The sequence below is a fragment of the Sciurus vulgaris genome (assembly GCF_902686455.1).
Source record: "Sciurus vulgaris genome assembly, chromosome: 17".
NCBI lineage: Eukaryota > Metazoa > Chordata > Mammalia > Rodentia > Sciuridae > Sciurus > Sciurus vulgaris.
In genome coordinates, this window is record NC_136478.1 from 60291377 (window position 1) to 60312556 (window position 21180).

General features: G+C 49.9%; 1 protein-coding gene and 1 long non-coding RNA gene across 3 annotated transcripts in view; one reads left to right on the plus strand and one right to left on the minus strand.

Annotated features, from left to right (window-relative positions):
- Positions 1-20096, plus strand: part of GRIN2D (glutamate ionotropic receptor NMDA type subunit 2D) — a 34161-nt gene extending 14065 nt beyond the window's left edge. The window contains exons 8-13 of the mRNA XM_079119414.1: positions 2074-2199; positions 2357-2586; positions 3889-4049; positions 16943-17130; positions 17339-17571; positions 17808-20096. Coding sequence (XP_078975540.1) covers positions 2074-2199; positions 2357-2586; positions 3889-4049; positions 16943-17130; positions 17339-17571; positions 17808-19139 — 2270 coding nt within the window. The 3' untranslated portion in view covers positions 19140-20096. The remainder of the gene's footprint in view (positions 1-2073; positions 2200-2356; positions 2587-3888; positions 4050-16942; positions 17131-17338; positions 17572-17807) is intronic.
- LOC306648944 lies at positions 5023-21167 on the minus strand. 2 transcript variants are annotated; one of them, XR_013760535.1, is made up of 3 exons: positions 21072-21167; positions 6827-6898; positions 5023-6067 (listed from the first exon to the last, which is right to left on the minus strand). It is a non-coding gene; the product is annotated as an uncharacterized lncRNA (long non-coding RNA). The 2 variants fall into 2 exon arrangements; XR_013760536.1 differs by lacking the exon at positions 21072-21167 and adding an exon at positions 7777-8712.
- Between the last annotated feature and the right edge of the window lie 13 nt (positions 21168-21180).

Here is a 21180-nt window from a genome sequence, read left to right on the forward strand (position 1 = left end):
CTTTAAGAGAGACCTCCAAATTGTGTACACTTCAGGCCCTACAAAACCTGAGTCTTGGCTCATGGTGGCGCCCACTCCTGTAGTCCCACCTACTCAGGAGGTTGAGGTGGGAGGATCACTTGAGTCCAACCACTCAAGACCAGCCTGGGCAACATAGGGAGACCCTGTGTTAAAAAAAGAAAAAAAGAAAAGGAAAGATTAGCACCCATGCCTGCACAATATATAAGTGCTCAAGACACCTATTGGTGTTAATGAGAACCTACTATGTGTCAGGCTCTGGCAGCCTGATGGAAACACTGTGGTGAACAAGACAGACAAGTCCCAGCCTGCTAGGAGCTCTAGGCCTCATCCCAAACTTTAAGGACTACATAGACAAGATCACTTCATATGGTGGTAGATGTGATGAAAAATGAAGCCAGGGTGAAAGAGGAGGAGAGGAACTGAGTTTGTGCTGGTGTGGTCGAGAGGAGAGGCCCAGGCCTGTGTGGATCTGGCCAGGCTCGGGGAACAGCAAGGGCATAGGTCATGGTGTATTTGTGAAACTGCCAGAGGCCTCTGGAGGGGCTGTGAGGGTAAGTGGGTGGGAGGAGAGGGCTGGGAGGGAGGGGGCAGATCTTGGAGGCCTGGATACTACGATGGAGATGTGGGATTCACATACAGGCAACACTTTTCCTCCATAAGGGAGCCCCTGGCAGCTCCTCGCAAGCTAGAGGCTGGCAAGGAGGCTACTGAAAAGTTCATCCAGAAAAAGAATGGGGTGTGCAGTCCAGCGGTGGTGGGGCTGGAATAAAGAGACAGATCCAAGGTGTGGTTAGGGAGCTGCACCCAGCTGAGCTGGTGGTTCTGTGGTAGACCAGGTAGAAGTTCCATTTCCTGAGCTGGAGAAGACAGAAGTGTACATAGGTCCAGGGCTACAGTTTACATCGGGTCCCACTTGCTCTTTGGAGTCTGAGCAGAGCTCTGGAAGAGGCAGCTGGAAGAAGAGACCTTCCATTTCCTCCATATTGTTTTCTATGTATTTTCCATTCAGAGTGTCCAGTGTCCTCCTTGCACCCAGGTCTCTGCAGGGCACACAGGGAGCACTGTGTGGGGCCCCTACCTTCAAGCAGCACATAGCAGGGGAGTGACAGTTTCTCCTCCAGTTACCCAGCAGAGGCAACAGGCATGTCCCCAGAGCTGCAGTGACAGTCCAGGGTGGTGACCTGGCTATGACAGGGATAGTCCTGGCAGCTCTACTCAGTTGGCTCTGAGAGGCACACTTGATACTCATTGGCTCATTGTCAGTGAGCTCCTGGAGGCAACAGTTATCAAATGTAAGGAGGGGACATGTGAATGGGACGCCAGCTGATGGACAGGTCAAGTGGCACCTCTGGCAGGGAGGCTGAGACTTGATGGGGCAGTGCGGTGAGCACTGGCTGGTTGGGATGGGTGACTGAGAGATGAGCAGGCCAAAGAGGAGGGTGGGACAAGGCTGAGCCACATGACATTGTCCTGGGGTTGCTGGGGAGTCATAGGAGGGCCATGAACAAGAGAGGGACAGGGTCATCTCTGACCATGTCTGGGATAGGCTGGAGCCAGAGAGCAGGTGTCAGGAGGCCAGGGAGATGATCCTGGGGAGGAGAAGGGGCCTGAGTTGTGTCATCGTGAGAAGGGAAGGGAAGGGACAGGCAGGACAGGCAGTAACATTTGGCAGGAGAGCCAGCAGAACTGGGATAGGCTGTGGCAGGAGAGGGCGGAAGGAGGGAAGTGGCAAAGGGGGACTGGATGGGTGGTTCTCCCAAAATGGGGATCCCGGGAGCTGGCATGGGTGTAGTGTGATAAATGGCCTAGTGGATAAGTGGAGGCGGGCCTGGGCTCAGGCGGCATCTAGGAGGGGTTTGCCTCTTAGGGAGACTGTGTGAGCAAGGCCCCCTGCCTGAGGGGAGGAATGGGGAAGGGAGCAGAATGGCAGGAGGTGAAGCCAGGCTGCAACTGCCCGCATTCTGTGGCCCCCGCCCTCCCCCCTACCCTCTCCCAACCCCGTGCCCCATCCTTTGCCTGACAGAGCCATGACCACACCTCCCTTGTCCCCAGAGCCCTACAGCCCTGCTGTGTGGGTGATGATGTTCGTCATGTGCCTCACTGTGGTCGCTGTCACCGTTTTCATCTTTGAGTACCTCAGTCCCGTAGGCTACAACCGCAGCCTGGCCACGGGCAAGCGTGAGTCCCCTCCCTGCATCACCCTACCTGCCCTGACTGAGCGTTCAGCCTGTGGGGTGCCCAAGGCCCTGGTGGCCACTGGGGGAACTGCAGTTTTATGCTCCATAGTTGAGCAGAAGGGACTTGGGGTCCATGACCCCGTCCTGGTCCCCTGCAGGCCCTGGTGGCTCAACCTTCACCATTGGGAAATCCATCTGGCTGCTCTGGGCCCTCGTGTTCAATAACTCGGTGCCCGTGGAGAACCCCCGGGGAACCACCAGCAAAATCATGGTGCTGGTGTGGGCCTTCTTTGCCGTCATCTTCCTCGCCAGCTACACAGCCAACCTGGCCGCCTTCATGATCCAGGAGGAATACGTGGACACCGTGTCTGGGCTCAGTGACCGCAAGGTGCGTGGGCACAGAAGGGAGAGGCTGGGGTTGGAAGGCAGAGTTGGCAGGAAGTCCCAGGGGAGTTACTTCCCAAAGAGAATTTCAGAATGACAGAATGGAATGTTCTAGAAGGCAAGGGACATGGCTTTACAATAGACCGTTTCAAGTCTTCCTGGGGAAGAGGATATCTGTCCCCCAGTGTTCCAGGGAGAGCAGCACCAAATGGGATTTTCCAGAGCAGAGCATCTCTCAAACTATAGTGAAGGACTAGGTTTTGAAACTTCTAATCCATTGGACGTAATGCTTTTGTAAAATACAATAGCAATGAATTACTAGAAAAGTAAAATAAAATTTAAAACCAAGACATTCTAGCTGGGCATGGTGGCATACACCTGTAATCCCAGCAGTTTGGGAGGCTGAGGCCAGAGGATGACTAGTTCACAGCCAGCCTCAGCAACTTTGTGAGGCCCTAGGCCCTAAGCAACTCAGTGAGGCCCTGTCTCTAAATAAAATACAAAAAGCACTGGGGATGTGGCTCAGGGGTTAAGCATCCCTGGTACCAAAATAGTAAATAAATAAAGTAAAAATAAATAAAACCAAGACATTTTAAAGTCAACCCCAGATTTTCATTTATTAGACTCAAAACGCAAAAACTATTTCGTCGCTTTAGTCCAAATGCTTTCTTGATGTCTGCACTTACCTCGCTGCACCTGCAGTGTGACCAGGGACAGGCAGTCTGCAGGGAACACTTTGAGACTGAGGTGGTTAACTAGTGTCATGACCTATTAGAGAGTTCATAAATCAACTCTGTGAGTTGCAGTAAGCATTTCCCCCAGCAGAATGCAATAGAATAGCATAGAAGAAAGTGTTGACTCTACCTTATATCATAAGGGCGAATATGGTTTTATGAAATTTTTAGTCATAAACACACCTGCCACTGAGCCAGCACACACCCATTTGGTTACATCTGTTGTTAAAATAGCAAACAACTTCCAAATAGATTGGTAAAAGCAGCTGCCCTCAGCCCCAGCACTGGGACCTCCCCTGATCCAGCAAATTAAGGGTCAATGCCTGGCACATCAGGGACCTCTAGGAGCTTCTAGCTTCTCAAGTTCTGTGGCCAGTGGCCTCAGTTTACCTGTCTGCAGCCATGCGTGCTAGGCAAGAGTGAAACCATGTTTCCTACTGTGCTGAGCAAATCTGAGAAACACTTCTGAGACTGGAGTGCTCGCCATTTGGCCGGTGTCCCCCAGAATGGGGCACTTGGGTTGGGATGTCCCTGGGTAGGGGGCACCTTAATAACTTTGCATTTTGTCCCAGTTCCAGCGGCCCCAAGAGCAGTACCCGCCCCTGAAGTTTGGGACGGTGCCCAACGGGTCCACGGAGAAGAATATTCGCAGCAACTACCCCGACATGCACAGCTACATGGTGCGCTACAACCAGCCCCGTGTGGAGGAAGCACTCACGCAGCTCAAGGCAGGGTCAGCTCAGACTGGGGCTGGGCCAGCGGGTGGGGATGGGAATGCTCAGAGATGCCTGGGGTCAGGGCTCACTCATCAGTCGGGTGGGTCAGCTTAGAGGGCGGAGGTCACAAAGGGCCATAGACTGGCTCTCAGGAGGAGGGTCCTTGGCATGTTTCAGAAATCTAGAACCCACTTGCTGGGACTCACACCTTGGCTTTTTGACTCACCCCTTCTTTGACTTTGTGACCTTGGGTAACTTACTCAACCTCTCCAAACCTGTTTCCTCCTCTGTAAAATGTAGATAACAAGGGCATCTTCATTATAATGATCATTAGGTCATATGAAAATTAAGTTAGTTAATCCATGCAAAACAGTGTCCGGCACCTGTAGGTGTTTGCTGATATTATTATTGGTGTTATCATTATCATTAGATCTGAACAACAGAATCAATACTTGGATACTTGGATGGTTATTTTTAATTATCTTTTTTTTTTTTTTTTTTTTCGTGGTACTGGGGATCGAACTCAGGGCCCTGTGCTTGCAAGGCAAGGACTCTACCAGCTGAGCTATTTCCCCAGCCCTTTAATTATCTTTATATCAGTTTCCTAAATCATAAAGTTAAATTCAGTCCCTGAAGTCCAGCCCACAAGTACAACAAACGGAGTGCAGGCCAGGCGTGGTGTTGCGCATCCAGTCCCAGGTCCTTGGGAGGAGGCCAGAGGAGCACAGGTCCCAAGCCACCCTGGGCAACTTAGTAAAGCCCTCTCTCAAAATAAAATAAAAAATAAAAATGGTTAGGATGTAGCTCAGTGTTAGAGCACTTACTCAGCCCGGGGAATCCCCAGTACTACCAAAAAAAAAAAAAAAAAAAAAAAAGAAAAACAGAGCTGAGAACAGCTCCCTGTCCTGTCCCTCACTATCTAGTTTTTCAACATGCATTTTTTTTTTTTTAAATTTTTTGCAGTACTGGAGATTGAACGGGAGCGGGGGGCACTCTACCATCAAACTATATGGCCAGTCCTTTTCATTTTTTACTTTGAGGCAGGGTCTCACTAAGTTGCTGAGGCTGGCCTTGAGCTTGCCATCCTCTTGCCTTAACCTCTCAAGTCACCGGGATCACAGGCCTGTGCCACTGAGCCCAGCTTGCATGCATTTATTTTTTTACCCCACCTTTGCCAGTCTGAGCATCGATTCCTGCTCTCAGGGGGCTTAAGGTCTAGAGGTAGGAAATGAACATTAAATAGGCAAACAGAAGAATCAGCAAGGGCATTTCAGAAGGGGAAGGTGCACTGCAGCATGGCCGGGTTGGAATATTTTACCTGGGTGTTCAGGGAGGGCTTCTCAGAGGAAGTGGCATTTGAGCAGAATCCTGAAGCTGGAGGGGGCATTTAGGGTGGACCTGAATTTGAATAGGGAAGGGTATGATCTGATTTGTATCTAAACTGTCTACTGCAGTGTGGACAATGGACAGAGTGGACCCTAAGTAAGTGGAACCAGTGGGGAGGCCATTATGTCATCTAGAACCTTCCCTGAGCCTCACCCTCTGCTTGCCCCTCAGGTAGCCAGTCCTGACCTGATCTTTGTTATCTTCTGTCTAGATTAGAATTGGGGCTGCAAGAAAAAGGAACCAGCCAATGCATGTTAAGTAAAAGGGGCAGCTCAGCTCAAGGCTTAGGTGGTCTCAGATCCAGTCCTCAAAAGTAGAGGCAGGCCTTGTGGAAATGTGGAAACCATGCATTCATTTAAAACTTTTTAAAGAGCACCACCAACTCTGTGCCAGGTACAGTTCCTGGATTACAAAAGACAACAACAAAAATGTGAATTTCCCAGATTGGTCAGGAGTATTTAAAGAGACAGAGGTTTCTTTCACTTACAATCAGAAGTCCAGGGCAGCATGGTAGCCCAAAGAGATCACCAACAGGCTGAACTCTTCCCTCTTTTTCGTTCTTCTAAGCTTGCAGCACAGACCTCCATGCTCATTTTGGTTGTCTCATGGTCTCAAGAAGGCTGCTGCCCCTCTGTGGAGCACATCCTACCTAGTTCCAGGCAAGGAGGAGAAAAGGTGAAAGACTGGAGTGTTTTCTTATGGCAAGACTTTGCCTTTGTATTGGGGAAAATGAGCTGGTCACAGGGACTTCTGGCTGTTTCCCAGAGCCTGTCAGATGGTCACTCCTAGCTGCCAGGAAGCTAGGAAGTTAACTATGTTAGCCACCCAACATCTCTCGTGGGAAATGGTGAAGGAGGAGGTCATACGTGGAGACACAGTAGCCAAGCCACTGCCAGAATCCAGCCTGCATGGACTCTGCATTTTGCCACCAAGCAAGTTTTCTCCTGCACCTTTTTCTTCTGTACCTCTCAGTCCTCTTTTCTGGGGTCACATGGGCTCTTGGCTCCTAAGCACCGCAGGTCTGCTCTGGGCAAACCTGCAAGCCTCTTCACTGCTGACTGACTTCAGCAATTTCCTATCAGTCTCCACTTTATCGCACCTGCAGGCACTTCCGCACTTTAGGGCATCACCTTTCTCCTTGGCCCTCCCCCCTCGAAGGTCCACAATGTGGTTGGTGACAGACTTTTCTTTGTTACCTTTGGGAGGTGCACTGCAAACCTTTCTAGGGCCTGGTCAAAAGTACAGTGGAGGCTCCACTGCATGTGTAACTATATAAGCCTCATGAATCAAGCTAGCAAGCCGCTTGATATGTGGGGTCCTCCTGCCTGGACAAATATACCTTCTTAATGGTCAGAAAGGCTCTTAAGTTCAAGTTAAGCCTGGGGTGACTGGGTGCAGTGCTGCTCACCTGTAATCCTCGGGAGGCTGAGGCAGGAGGATCACAAGTGCAAAGCCAACCTGGGCAACTTGGCAAGGCTGTCTAAAAATAAAAAATAAAAGGCTGTGTTGTAGGGCACCCCCTGGTTCCATCCCCAGTTCGACTGCCAAAGAAGAAAAATAAGAAAGCCTCTCAGGGTCTCCCTGCCTTTCCTAGTGTCTAGGGGCTGCCCGCACTCTTGGCTCATGGCCCCAAATCACTTTGACCTCCTTTTGTATCAGCTCATCTCCTCCTCTGACCAATCCTCTTGCCTCTTCTTCTAAGGACCCACATGACTGCCAGGGCCACCAGGATAAGCTCCCACCTTATGATCCTTCGCTTGATCACATCTGCAGTGTCTTGCCATGTGAAGTAATACATTCACAGGTTTCAGGTATTAGATAGTGGATACCCTTATGGTGGGGGGCACCATTCTATCTACGACAGGTCTCCAGGGCATAATCTTGAAGTGAGGTGTGGATCCTGGGTGGGCACAACCCCTTAACTCCCAAGGGAAGTCCTAAAAAAAAAAAAAAAAAAAGGGATCCAGGCTGGGTGTAGTAGCACCCACCCGTAATCTCAGCAACTCAGGAGACTGAGGCAAGAGGATCACAAATCTGAGGCCGGCCTCAGCAACTTAGTGAGACCCTGACCCAAAATTAAAAATAAAAAGGTCTGCGGGGTGCACTTCTGGGTTCATTTCCCCAAAACCTGAGGAAGAAAAAAAAAAAAAAGGAACCCAGAACAGCACCCAGCATTGCCCAAGTTCTAAGGGAAGTATTGAGTATAGGGAATCAGAGGTATCAGAACACAACACAGAATCAGGGAATTTTTTTTTTTTTTTTTTTTTTTTTTACGTAGTGCATCCATCCATTCATTCATTCATTCAGCAAGTACGCTGGAGAGCCTCTGATGTGTCAGGCGCTCTGCCAGATGCCGACCTCCCGTGGACTTGAAGCTTCCGCTGGAGTGGGGGTAGGCAGAAAACACAATGTCCAAAAACCACGTCCTCTAAAATGTCTCAGCTCTCGAGTATCTGGTCACAGGGACTTCCTCTCTGCCCATCTTCCTCCGCAGCTCTGCTTGCTTCCATGTTGCCCCCAGCTGCTTCCCTTCTCCCTGGAGAACGGCATTTCTGCATCTTCCTATTCCATGGCCTCCAAGGCCTGGGAGTTCCTGTCAGTATCCTGGGGACACTAACAGCAGTGTTTTCAGAACCAGATGGTCCTGGATTTGAAAGAGAGCTGCACCCTTACTTGCTGTGGACCCTGAAGTACACAATTCAGGTCCTGAGCATTAATTTTTGCCGCCATAATATGAGTCAAGGATTCCCCCAAGTTCATCAAGTGGCTCTGGGAAACCAGTTCAAGCGCACATTCCCAGTAGGAAGGATCTGATTGGTCCAGCTAGGGTCAGGTGTCCAGCCAAGCCCAATCAGCAGCAGCCAGGGTGGACCTGGTCATGTGGTTGTCCAGCTGCCCTTCCCTCAACAGGATAGGTTCTCGCAGTGGTGGGGCCTCCTGAGGACTGGAAAAGCCTTGCGTTCTTTCGAGAACACTCTTCCTACGCTGGCTTTCTGTCTTTTCTTCAGTTTCAAATCCTGGTGAGCCCCTTAGCCCCTTTCCCATGGCTGCCCCATATGGAGAAAACGTTTGCGTGCGGTGCTTTTGACTTTCTTATTCTCCTGCCTGGGAACCAAGTTTTCCCTTCTTAAATGTCTCCCCCTCTCATTAAATGATTTGTTTGGTTGACCTTGCTTGTTAAAGTGAAGATCTCTCCCTCTTTCTCCTTAATGTCTTGCATCATTTCCTTCCATTCTTTTTTCTAAAACAGAGCTGAGGAGCACGTTTGCAATTTAAAAATGTTTTTCTTGGAGCCACACTGAAAGAAAAGATGATATTGATTTTCATAGTATATTTTATTTACTCTAGTATTTTCAAAATGTTATCATTTCAACGTGCAATTGATATAAAAATCGAGGTGATGTTTTACCCCATGGAGGGTTTCAGTGTGTATTTTATGGTCAAGGCCTGCTTCAATTTGGACTCACCATATTTCAGGTGCTCAATAGCCCCGTCTGATCTGTGGCTGTCATATTGGAAAGTACCCATTTAGAACCGTTTTTGTCTATTTTCCTTCCTCTCATGCCCCCCGCCCCCCTTCTCTTATTCTTTCTCTTGTATTTCTACTTCTTTCCCTGGGGACAGCCCTTTCTTTTCCTCCCCCAACCTCAGATATCATCCAGGGTATCCCGGCTCCTCAGGATCTAGATAACATTATCTCAAGTTCCCCCTTCTGAGAGTCTTGTAAGTTCCTGGGTTTCTCAGGTTCACCCTGGCTTCAAGCTCCTCTTTGCTGATTTAATTAACTTTCTTGGACCATTTCGCTGGTCCTAGTGTGCCTTCCCGAGTCCAGAGTCTCTGAACCAGAATTGGAACCCAGAAGCCCTCCCTCCGCCCCATGTACACAGGGGTCAGTGACTGAAGACTGGGCATATGAAGGACGAGTAGACAGCACTGTCCGATAGAAGTGCAGTGAGCCATGAGTAGTGCTATTGTCCAGGGGCCACAGGAAAAGACATAGAAAGAAGCTGGTGAAATAATTTTCATACTATGTTTTACTTAACCCCATATATCCAATTTATTACTTGGACACATAATCAATACAACATGGTTGAGACCTTTTACCCAAGTTTCCCCCACACGCATTCTTTGAAATGCAATGTGCATTTCACACCCACAGCACTGACCAGTCCAGAACTTCCCATCTCAAGTGCTCAGAGCCACAGCAGTGTGGGGCCACCACATCAGACAGCCTGGGTGTGCACCACCCAGATGAACAGCATCATGGTGATCATGATGAACGCACGACATGAAAGAGCTCAGACCACCCCCAGCTCCTGGGAGACTTTTTCACTTCCTTACTCACCCCCAGAGTATTCTCCCCAGCCAGCCGCTGACTCACCTCCCCGCTTCTTCCGTTTCCCTCCCCAGCTCCTTCCTCCAGGAAGGCTCCTGGGAATCCCAGATCCTCTCCTGGGCAAAGCAGGGACTGTTTTCCCAGCTCTGCTCACCAAGCCACCCTGACCTCACTAGCCCCTGCCAGAAGGTGCAAACAGCCTCCTTTTCTTCCATAGGGACTCCTCACACTGTTTGTCCTTGGCCTTGGAGAGTAAGAATTCAGATCCTTCTTTCCAGATCCACTCAGTTCCTGAGTTTTGGATAGCAAGAGTAAGAATGTGACTATCCAGGGAGACTGTGCCCATCTCACAAAAGGAATCTGTCCCCTCCCTGACTTGAGAGAACCAAGGATACCTGTGTGCCCCCTTCCCCATACAAGTGTCAGACACATTTCCAGTTTTTATTGAGTAAAAATAGTTTGGAGACCTCATTCCATGTCTTTTTATAGATTTTCATCATTTTTTTAAAATTGAAGTATAGTATACATACAGTGAGGAACAGCAGAGTACAAAAAGTGCACTCCCCACCGATTGTTTATACATGCATATGCGTCCATGGGACCACACCCAAGTGAAGCTATGGAAGTCTTTCCAGCTCCCTAAAGAACTCTCCTCTGCCCTTCAGTCACTGTAAACTTCAAACAGCCATAAACTACTTTTGCAGGGTCTTAAACATCTTTTTTTTTTATTGGTACCAGGAATTGAACCCAGGGGCACCTGACCACTGAGCCACAGCATCTTTTTGTATTTTATTAGAGACAGGTCTCGCTGAGTTGCTTAGCACCTCACTACATTGCTGAGGCTGGCTTTGAACTCGCGATCCTCCTGCCTCTCAGCCTCTTGAGCAGCTGGAATTACAGGTGTGGGTCACCTCACCCAGCTTGAACATCATCTTAACAGAATCAAACAGGGCACATAATTTCTTTTGTGTCTTTTGCTCAATGTTATTACCAGATTGCTGGTTCTTTGCCGTGTGTGCCACTGAGTATACCCTTACATGAATATACCACAGTTCTTCGGTTCTGTTGGTGGACATTTGGGTCATTTCGAGAGTTTGGCCATTATGAATATGCTGCTATGGTAAGTCTGGGGGTGGGATTTATGCCTTCATTTTTCTGAGGCATACTCCCACAGGTGGGTCAGCTGGGTCACAAGGAGGGACACACGCGGCTGTGTTAGCTTCTGCGAGGTATTTTCCAGTGTTGTGGCAGCTCACTCTCATTGGCAGTACAAGTGTTCCACCTGTTCCTCATCCTTGCCAAGGCTTGGTCTCATTTCCACTGTCTTTTTAATTTACTATAGTGTTTATTATATTCCAAGTCTGTTTTAAATCATTTTGGCTCATAAGTAGTTCGCTAGGGCTACTGTGACAATTTTTTGGCCTGTAGTTCTGGAGGCTGGAAGTCCTGGTTCCTTGTGGGGGCTGGCAGGGAAGGATCTATCCAGGCCTCTCTCTCCTTGGTCCACAGGTGGCTGTCTCTTCTCTGTGTCTCTTCAGATCATCTTCCTTCTGTGTCTCTGTGTCCAAACTTCCCCTTTTTATAAGGACACCAGTCATACTGATTTAGGGCCCACCCTGTGACCTCATTTTAATTTGATTGCCTCTGTAGAAGCCCTTTCTACAAATAAGGTCACATTCTAAGGCCTGGAGGCTAGGGCTTTGATAGGTGAATTTTGGTAGGGGACCCAATTCAACACATTACATTTCATAACCATTTTAGGTTAATATTATTAGAAACAAGCACAGCAAGATTCCCACAGCTGCTAAGCGGCAGGGCTGGAACTTGAACCCTAAGCTGATTCTGGAGCCCAGGCTCCCAGCCTCTGGGCTGCACTGCCTTATGTAAACAGTTGAGACCCAGAGTTGCTCCCCTGACCCCCTCCCCAAAGCTTCACTGATTCACAAAAGACACCCCTGTGTTTCTCATTGTCACCTCTTGCTCTGATTTCCTGCTTCTGCTGAGTTCTTTTTTCCCCCAGTATCCTTTTTACATTTTTCCTAATTTTAGTTCTGTTTTTATCAGTTGTCCATCCACACAGGTTAGAAAATGAAATACAAGATTTTTTGAAATGAAAAACAACAGGCCCCCATCTGCTTACCTCCCATTTCTCTCACCCCAGAAGAATCTGCTTCCACCTTGTTCATGTAACATTTTGCTATTTCTCTAAACCATTTTTGTACTGCTACCTCTAGATTTTTCAGTTTTAGGCATTTTCCATCCACTTCTCACTATGGAAGGTACATACTCATGCTCCTATTTAAATCCTATCCGCCTCCCACACTGTGATTCTGACTAGATGAATATTCAGTGTTTACATGTGATGACTATGTAAATGCTCTCACAGCTGCTACAAGTAGTAAACCGTGATTACATTCCTCTCCTACACAATTCTTTGTTGTTGTTGTTGTTGTTTCTTTCTGGAGTTAATAATTGTCTTTTCCCCCTTCAGTTGCTTAGTTGTTGAGTTTTCCTTGTGCTTCATTAATTCAAACCCAAATTCTCTATCAACTACCTGAATCTCTTTTTATGTTCAGAAGCACCAAATGCTCTGTCAATTTCCTCCTACTGAAGAGGTCTCTCTTGGACTTCAGGCCTGCTCCCAGTTTGGATTCTGTGGCATCACTGATTCTTATTTTATCTGGATTTTGCTCACATGTCCTTTTAAACTTCCAGACAAAAGGCATATAGGAGGAATATTTTTGGAGATACTGCATATCTGAAAAGTCTTTATTTTGTCCTCATACTGAATGGACAGTCTGGCTGGGTATAGAATTCTGCAGTAGAGATTATTTTCCTTAAGAATTTGGAGGTATGATTTCTTTGTGTTAGTCCAGTAATACTGTAGAGGAGCCCAAATCATTCCGACTTCCAGGCCTTTGTATGTGGTCTGTTCTTTCTTTTCCTTGTCCTTAGTGCACTGACATTTATAAACAACATGCCTTCATCTATTTTCATTGCTAGACCTTTCAGCTGTATTCTCATGCCATTTATTTTGAGGAAATTTCTTTTTTGTGAATTCTTTCATGTACAATTTCTCCCCTCTTCTTCATTTCCCTGTTTTCTTTTTAGTTCATATTAATTTGATATTGAACTTCTCAGACTGTTCATTTCTTTTATTCTCTTCCTTATTTCTTTAAGCTTTTCATTTCTACTATTTCATACAACACACCCGCATGTGCGCACACACACACACATTTATTTATTTATTCATTCATTCATTCATTCATTCATTCATTTATTTTTGTGGTGGGGCTAGGGATTGAACCCAGGGCCTCACAACTACTAGGCAAGCACTCTACCTCTAAGCAACATGCCCAGTCCTGTATATTATTAATTTCTAATAGCTCTTCTTTGGTCTCTGGATTTTTATAGTATTTTATAAATTTCATATAACTGTATTATAGAATCCTATCATGGTGCAAAGTTGCAGCATCTTCTTTCTCCTACACTATCGTTTTTTTACTTTTAAGATATTTTCTCATCCTCTGTTTCCACCAAATCTCCCTTCCCCTCCCCCATTTATTCGTTTTGTATCTTTATCTGATATCCAGTAATCCGCTCTATCTGTTCATATTTGGGAGTGGAGGTTTAGAATTCTGGAAGTGGTGAGCTTATAAGTGCTGAGCAGGGTTGCTGACTAGGAACTTTACTGTAGGGTGATCTAAACTGTATTTTTCATGAAATTCCAATGTCAGTATTTTTTTGGTCTCTTTTCTTAGGATATAAATTTTTTAATATAGAGAGGAACAAAGAAGAAAACAGTAAGCCATGATCTCCTTGACACCATAACCCTTTTTTAAAAAAATAACATTTTAATTCTTTTTTAGTTGTCAAGGGACCTTTATTTTATTTACTTATGTGCAGTGCTGAGGATTGAATCCAGTGCCTCACACATGCTACACAAGTGCTTTACACACTGGAGCCACAGTCGCAGCCTGCTAAGATAACCCTAATGACATGGAAGTTAAAAGGCATTTATTCACTCATTCACTCATGCACCCGGTAAGTATTTATTAAGGTCTTCCGGAGCCAGAGTACTGAGGCATAGCAGTGAACAAATCCAAGTCCCTGGAGCTTCCACTGCAGACTGGGAGGGGCAGCCCTCCAGTAAACAGGACATTTCTGCAACCATGGGAAGGTTCTAGACTTGTGCAGCCCCCTGGGCAGGCACCAGCTATTGATCACTCACATGTGCTTGGTGTGACTAAGGAATGAGATTTTTAATTAAAATTTCAATGTAAATAGCCAGATGTGGCAAGTGATTTCCACAGTGGACAAGACTAGAAAATACCATCCTCACAGTGACAGGGTAGAAATAAACACTTGGGAACAGAGGCAGGGGGATTTTTATTTTTCCCCAGATGTACTCCAACAAAAGTTGTTGGAAACAGCTGAGGGTTTTTGTTTGTTTGGTACTGGGGATTGAACCCAGGGGCACTTAACCAACTCAGTCACATCCCCAGCCCTGTTTATTTTTTGAGACAAGGTTTCGCTAAGTTGCTTAGGGCCTCTCTAAGTTGCTGAGAATGGCTTCAAACTTGCAATCCTTCTGCTTCAGCCTCCTGAGTTAGGAATACAAGCATGCCACCTGGCAAATAGCTAAGTTTTAATACCAGCTTAGGTCTGGGGAGGTGGTAAGGGCTGGGCATAAGATCCCAGAACAACTGAGTAAACAATTAAAAATGAACGGTGGGCTGAGGTGTAGCTCAGTGGCAGAGTACGTGCCTGACATGCTCAAAGTCCTGAGTTCCATCCCCAGAGGGCGCCCCCCCCCAAAAAAAAGTGAACATAATTTGATTCCAACTTCTTAAAATTCCCTCAGTTATTTCCATCACTGGAAGCTTTGACTTACAGTTTTCTCTAAAATGCTCTTCAGTCTCTCCCTTTGTCCCCATTTCCTTAAGGACCCTTGAAGATCTCCTTCCTTCGGATTCTAGTCCGCAGCCCCTCCCTTCCTCCTCTTCAGGCTGCCTCTGGAAACTCCAAGGTTTTCCCACTCACCAGTGGAGAGCAATTCACCTTTCACCCCCAAGGGCATTTTCCTTAACAGAGAAACCTAGAGAGAGATTAGTTTTCCTACACGGTGGAAGTGCCCCCAGGCAGCGGAGGCATTTTTCTTGCCTGCACACACACTTCCGATGTCAGCTGGAATCTCCCTGCCCTTTTGGATCTATAGAAAACTAATTCAAATCCCACTCTTCAGCTTTGGGACTGGACTTGGGGCAACCCTCCCCAAGACCATGCTAATTCTCAAACTCCGTGTTCTTTGCTCCACTCCAACTCTGCTTCTGCTTGCAATCTGTTTCCTCAGTCCAGAGGCATGGACTAATTCAGTCCTTTCCCTTATTCCCACTCACATAAGGCATTTATGTGTGACAACGTGAGTGTGTAGAGCTTTTCTGAGTTTGGGACACAGGATTTACATCAATATATAGGCTAAAGGCTGTGTAGAAAGTCTGCCTGACAGGAGTGTGTATGTGCACGTGTGAACTCAGAGGCCCTGGGTTCCATCCCCAGCACCCCTAAAACAAAAATGGGCTGGCAATTCAAAAGTACGGTTAAGCCTTCTTCCCTGGAAGGCCCTTTCCTTTCTCCACAACCCAGCATTCAGCCATATGTCATTACCTATCTTGTCTTCCCTGGATCCTCACACTGTCTAACACTATTTCAATTTAAACTAAATAAACTTTAAATTCCATCCTTTCATCTCACTGGTCACATTTTAGGTGCTCAAGAGGCATATGTGGCTAGTGGTTGCCCTGTCAGATAGTCAAAATGGACCATCCCATCACTAGAAAAGGTTCTTTTGGACAATGCTAGACTAGACAAAAATGGGTACCTCCCTCACAGAACGTGTCTGGTGTCTGCAAAGGAAATGACCAAAATTTCACTCCACTGCCTGTCATTTAAAAAAATAAAGATGAGGTCATATTCTAAGTGGAATTCCAGGTCTAGCTTTTGTATTAATACATCCTGAACATCTTCACTGGACAGATCATAAACATTTATGTGATACCACAGAATAGTTACAAAGTGTTCCTTGGCCTGAACTCATTTATTCACTCATTCATTTATTCTGACGATATTTATCAGCTGCCTTGTATATGTCAGGAACTGTACCCTGGCCATGGCTGGGAATGAGACCAACTGGGAGCCTGGGGCTTCAGTCTCCTGGGAGAGGCTGAGATTAGTCCAATAATCATGGATTAATACAGCATGGCCACAGCTGTGAACAAGTGATGTTTGGTGTAGGCCACAGTGTCTCCATCGTGAAAACCAATTCCATACCCCTGCTTCTCTTCCCACCAAGTTTTAGAAATTAGGGCCTGGTGGTACGACCCAAGCATGTTAAGGTATGTTGCTGACCCGACCCTGTGTTTCCCCAACTGAAAAAAATGAACATCATAGTTTCTATCTCATTGGAATGTTGTGAGGATTAAATGAATTTCTAGACTAGATAGATCAAGCCTGGGATGGTCCATGTGCAACATAAGCAATCATTCACATTATCATCTTTTTTTTTTTTTTTTTTTTTTTTTTTTTTTTTTTTTTTTTGCGGTACTGGGGGTCGAACTCAGGGCCTTGTGCTTGCAAGGCAAGCACTACTACCAGCTGAGCTATCTCCCCATCATTCTCTCTTTAAAGCCTCAATCCTCCTCTTTAAAGTACAGGACCTTTTTATTTATGTATTTTTAAATCTTGTTCATTTTATTTTATTGTAGTGTTGGGGTTTGAATCCAGGGCCTCACTCATGCTCTATTCCTGAGCTACACCCCCAGCCCCTAGAACCTTTTTGAAAAATAGGTTTTCTACTTAAAAAAAAAAAAAAAAATAGGATTTTCTTTGGAGGGCTATGGTGAAGATTACAAACAGTAATTATTTCATCAAAAGTCACAGTTAACATTTCTCTGACACCTTCTTTGCATCAAGCACCATCTAACCTTTGCAGAAACTCTGGAATGGAGATATTGCAATTATGCCCACTTTACAGAGGTTGAAACTGAGGCACAAGAGACACTGACTGCTCAAGAGTTCCAGGTTGTTAGGGTTTGGAGCAGGTGGTGATTAGGGGTGAGAAAGGTTCCAGACTGGGTCATGATGGCAAGTGAATGGGACTGACCCTGCCTTCATGCCCCCTGTCCTCAGGAAGCTGGATGCTTTCATCTATGATGCTGCGGTGCTCAACTACATGGCCCGCAAGGATGAGGGTTGCAAGCTTGTCACCATCGGCTCCGGCAAGGTCTTCGCCACCACAGGCTATGGCATCGCCCTGCACAAGGGCTCCCGCTGGAAGCGGCCCATCGACCTGGCACTGCTGCAGTTCCTGGGGGACGGTGGGGCTGCCTGCAGGGACTTCCATTTCCACATGGGAGAAGGGAGAGTGGGACCCCTGGGACCTGGGGAAGGAGAGATGGGGGATCTGGACACCATAGTCGGCTAGATGAAAGGTTTGGGGGCCTGGACTCCCATGGCAAAGGGAGGAGGATCCTGAGAGGGTGCTCCTAGCAGGTGACCTCTGACTCCCCTCTCTCCCTTCCCCAGATGAGATCGAGATGCTGGAGAGGCTGTGGCTCTCTGGGATCTGCCACAATGACAAAATCGAGGTGATGAGCAGTAAGCTGGATATCGACAACATGGCAGGTGTCTTCTACATGCTCTTGGTGGCCATGGGCCTCTCCCTGCTGGTCTTCGCCTGGGAACACCTGGTGTACTGGCGCCTGCGGCATTGTCTGGGGCCCACCCACCGCATGGATTTCCTGTTGGCCTTCTCCAGGGTATGCGGGAGAGGGAGCGGCTGTGAGGCAGAGGGGGAGACCCGCAGAGACGGAGATACAGGCAGAGTTGGGGAGAGAAGGGAAGAACATGGAGACGCAGGCACAGATGTAGGGACATAGAGGCAGGGATTAGTGGTAACGGAAGGGTCCCGGGCAGAGGCCTGGAGAGGAGGGAGGCACCCAGGGAGGGAAGGATGGCGTCCCCGGGATCCCGCGCTGACCCCATTTTCTCACAGGGCATGTACAGCTGCTGCAGCGCTGAGGCCGCTCCGCCGCCAGCCAAGCCCCCGCCACCGCCTCAACCTCTGCCCAGCCCCGCGTACCCCACTGCGCGGCAGGCGCCCGGCCCTGCACCATTCGTGCCCCGCGAGCGCGCTGCCGTGGACCGCTGGCGCCGGGCCAAGGGCGCAGGGCCGCCGGGGGGCGTGGGCCTGGCCGACGGCTTCCACCGTTACTACGGCCCCATCGAACCACAGGGCCTGGGCTTGGGCGAGGCGCGCTCGGCGCCCCGGGGTGCGGCCGGGCGCCCGATGTCCCCTCCAGCTGCGCAGCCCCCACAGAAGCCGCCGCCCTCCTACTTCGCCATCGTGCGCGACAAGGAACCGGCCGAGCCTCCCGCGGGCTCCTTCCCTGGTTTCCCGTCGCCGCCCGCGCCCCCGGCCGCCACGGCCACCGGCGTCGGGCCACCGCTCTGCCGCCTAGCCTTCGAGGACGAGAGCCCGCCGGCGCCGGCGCGCTGGCCGCGTTCCGACCCCGAGAGCCAGCCGCTGCTGGGACCCGGCGCCGGCGGCGCAGGGGGAGCGGGGGGCGCGGGCGGCGGAGCTCCACCCGCCCCGCCCCCGTGTCGCGCCGCGCCACCCCCCTGCCCTTACCTAGACCTCGAGCCGTCGCCGTCGGACTCGGAGGACTCGGAGAGCCTGGGCGGTGCATCGCTGGGCGGCTTGGAGCCGTGGTGGTTCGCCGACTTCCCTTATCCCTACGCCGAACGTCTGGGGCCGCCACCCGGCCGCTACTGGTCGGTCGACAAGCTTGGGGGCTGGCGTGCCGGCAGCTGGGACTACCTGCCCCCGCGCAGCGGTCCAGCCGCCTGGCACTGTCGCCACTGCGCCAGCCTTGAGCTGCTGCCGCCGCCACGCCATCTCAGCTGCTCGCACGACGGCCTGGACGGCGGTTGGTGGGCTCCGCCACCCCCGCCTTGGGCCGCTGGGCCCCCGCCCCGGCGCCGGGCCCGCTGTGGCTGCCCACGGCCGCATCCTCACCGCCCACGGGCCTCGCACCGCGCACCAGCCGCTCCCGCGCCACATCACCACCGGCACCGGCGCACTGCGGGGGGCTGGGACCTCCCGCCACCTGCGCCCACCTCGCGCTCGCTGGAGGACCTCAGTTCCTGTCCCCGCGCCGCCCCTGCACGCAGGCTCACCGGCCCCTCCCGCCACGCGCGTCGGTGCCCGCACGCCGCGCACTGGGGGCCGCCGCTGCCCGCCGCGCCCCACCGGAGACACCGGGGCGGGGATCTGGGTACCCGCAGGGGCTCGGCGCACTTCTCCAGCCTCGAGTCCGAAGTATGACGCGGCCCAGGGGGCCCTAATGCCCCCTCGGTCAGCGCAGGCCACGGCCCGAGGGGGCGCGCGAGAGACAGGACCCGCGTGGGTTGGGAAGGAAAAAATGGAACTGGCCGGACCCCGCCTGGAGCAGCGTCCTGCGTCCCCTCGCATTGGGGGAACCACGAGCCAGAGATTTGGTTGTCCGGATCTCAGCCAGCCTGATAGCGAGGGAGCGGGGGGTCATGAAGCCCACCCGACTTTTTTTTAAAACCCGACAAGGGCTTTTTAATGTCACCAGATGGGGCGGGAGGTGGGGGGGTCACGCCACGCCCGCGCCCCGCCCCCACGCCCGGGGCCGTGGTCCCCACATCACTGTGCAGCTCCCCGGCCCCAGCCACGCCTCCGGGGAAGCCCGTTTTTAACCTTTCATCCATCGGGACTCAAAACTGTGAGACGCGTTCGCCAAACTGTGACCCCAGACCTTGGCCCCGCCACACAGAAACCCCTGACCCCAGACTGTGACTTCCGACACCTAAAATGGTCATCTGACCCCAGACTGTGACCCGAACCCCAGACTGTGCCCCGACCAGACTGTGACCCTTGATGTCAAACCGTGACACCCCACTCCTCCTTTCCTTTGCCATTCTCGTTGGCTTCTCCCTACTTTGACCTAGACCTGTCCCAACGGAAGCCCCGCCTTCCCCAGACCCGTGGTGATCCCAAACCCCCTCAAGCCCAAACTTCCACCCTTCCCATCTCCCTACCGCTCCAGGTGTCACCAACTACATCCTCTCCAAACCCAACCCTTGTGACCCTTCAGTGTGACCCAGCAGACACACCCCCAAGCCTCCTCTTCCCAGATCTCCAGCCGGGTCTGGGGCTGGGTTGTGAAGGGGAGGATCTTCACACTTCACCACCAACCTTCCTTCCCACGTTCCTGTTCCACATTGCAGTGTTTGGAATAAACCATGTTTTTATGCCACCTCAGTCCAAGCCTGAGCTCTCTATCTGTCCCTTAGTTCCCCCTAACTTCTCTGGAGAAAACAAACTGAGAAAAATCCCACAGGGAAGAGGAGACAGAATTAGAACGGACTCTGAGAGGAAATGGAAAAAAAAAAAAAAAAAAAAACAAGGAAAAGGAGGTGGGAAAAGAACAGAGGAGAGACGACGGGGGTCGAGAGGAGACCAGGGCAGAGAGAGACTTCAAAAGAGTGGTGAGAAAGATCCAGTATACAAAACACTTCAGAATCAAACTCAGGGTCCCATTTCCTATGGCTACAAGCAACAAGGCTCGCTAGATTCATAATACCCTGCTCATGCAAGCGAGGAGAGTCTTAGCACATCCCAGCAGTCCCCACTCCTGGATGCCGTTAATCTCGCCAATGAGAATCTATTTCTAACAATTCATTACGCCAATTAACCAAACTTCTGGTGCCGATGGGCGATAAAGAGAGCCGACGCACTTGTAATAGCTGCCTCCAGAGGGTGGACTTTCTGATTAAGTGCTCGCTGACCAGAGCTGCAGCATAAACGCCTGGTTAGGCAATTCACTGTCCCTAGAGGGTAGATTCAACCGACTAACTTACACACAATATCCAGCTTGTCTACACTAAAGCCTTTTGAAATAAATTCAAGTCATCATAACGGGGAGAGAAGAAGAAACCGGCTTTATGGGTCCTCCGGGAGCAGAAACTCAGTCACCCTGCCAGTAAGTGCTCGAGTTTGCATACATGAATAATTAATTAAGTGGAAAGACAGCCCTGGGAATCAAAGGTGGAAGATGGAGGCGGGTTCCGAACTCTAGTAAATGGGGGGGCAGGGGTTAAGGGGAGGCGTCCCGTAAAACTACGACTCCCAGGAGCCTTTGCCACCGTCACGGCAAAGGCGCCCCAAGGTCACGCGGAACACGGTTTCTCCGTAGCCGCAGGCTTCTCTCCCTGGGCCTGCCTGCCGTACCTTAGTTCTGGGTCTCTCACTGCACCGCCCAGTCTAATTGGTGGTCCGGGAGGTTTCCAGGGTAACTGCGCAGTGGGGCGGATCTTAGACGGTAGGCAGCGAAACCCGG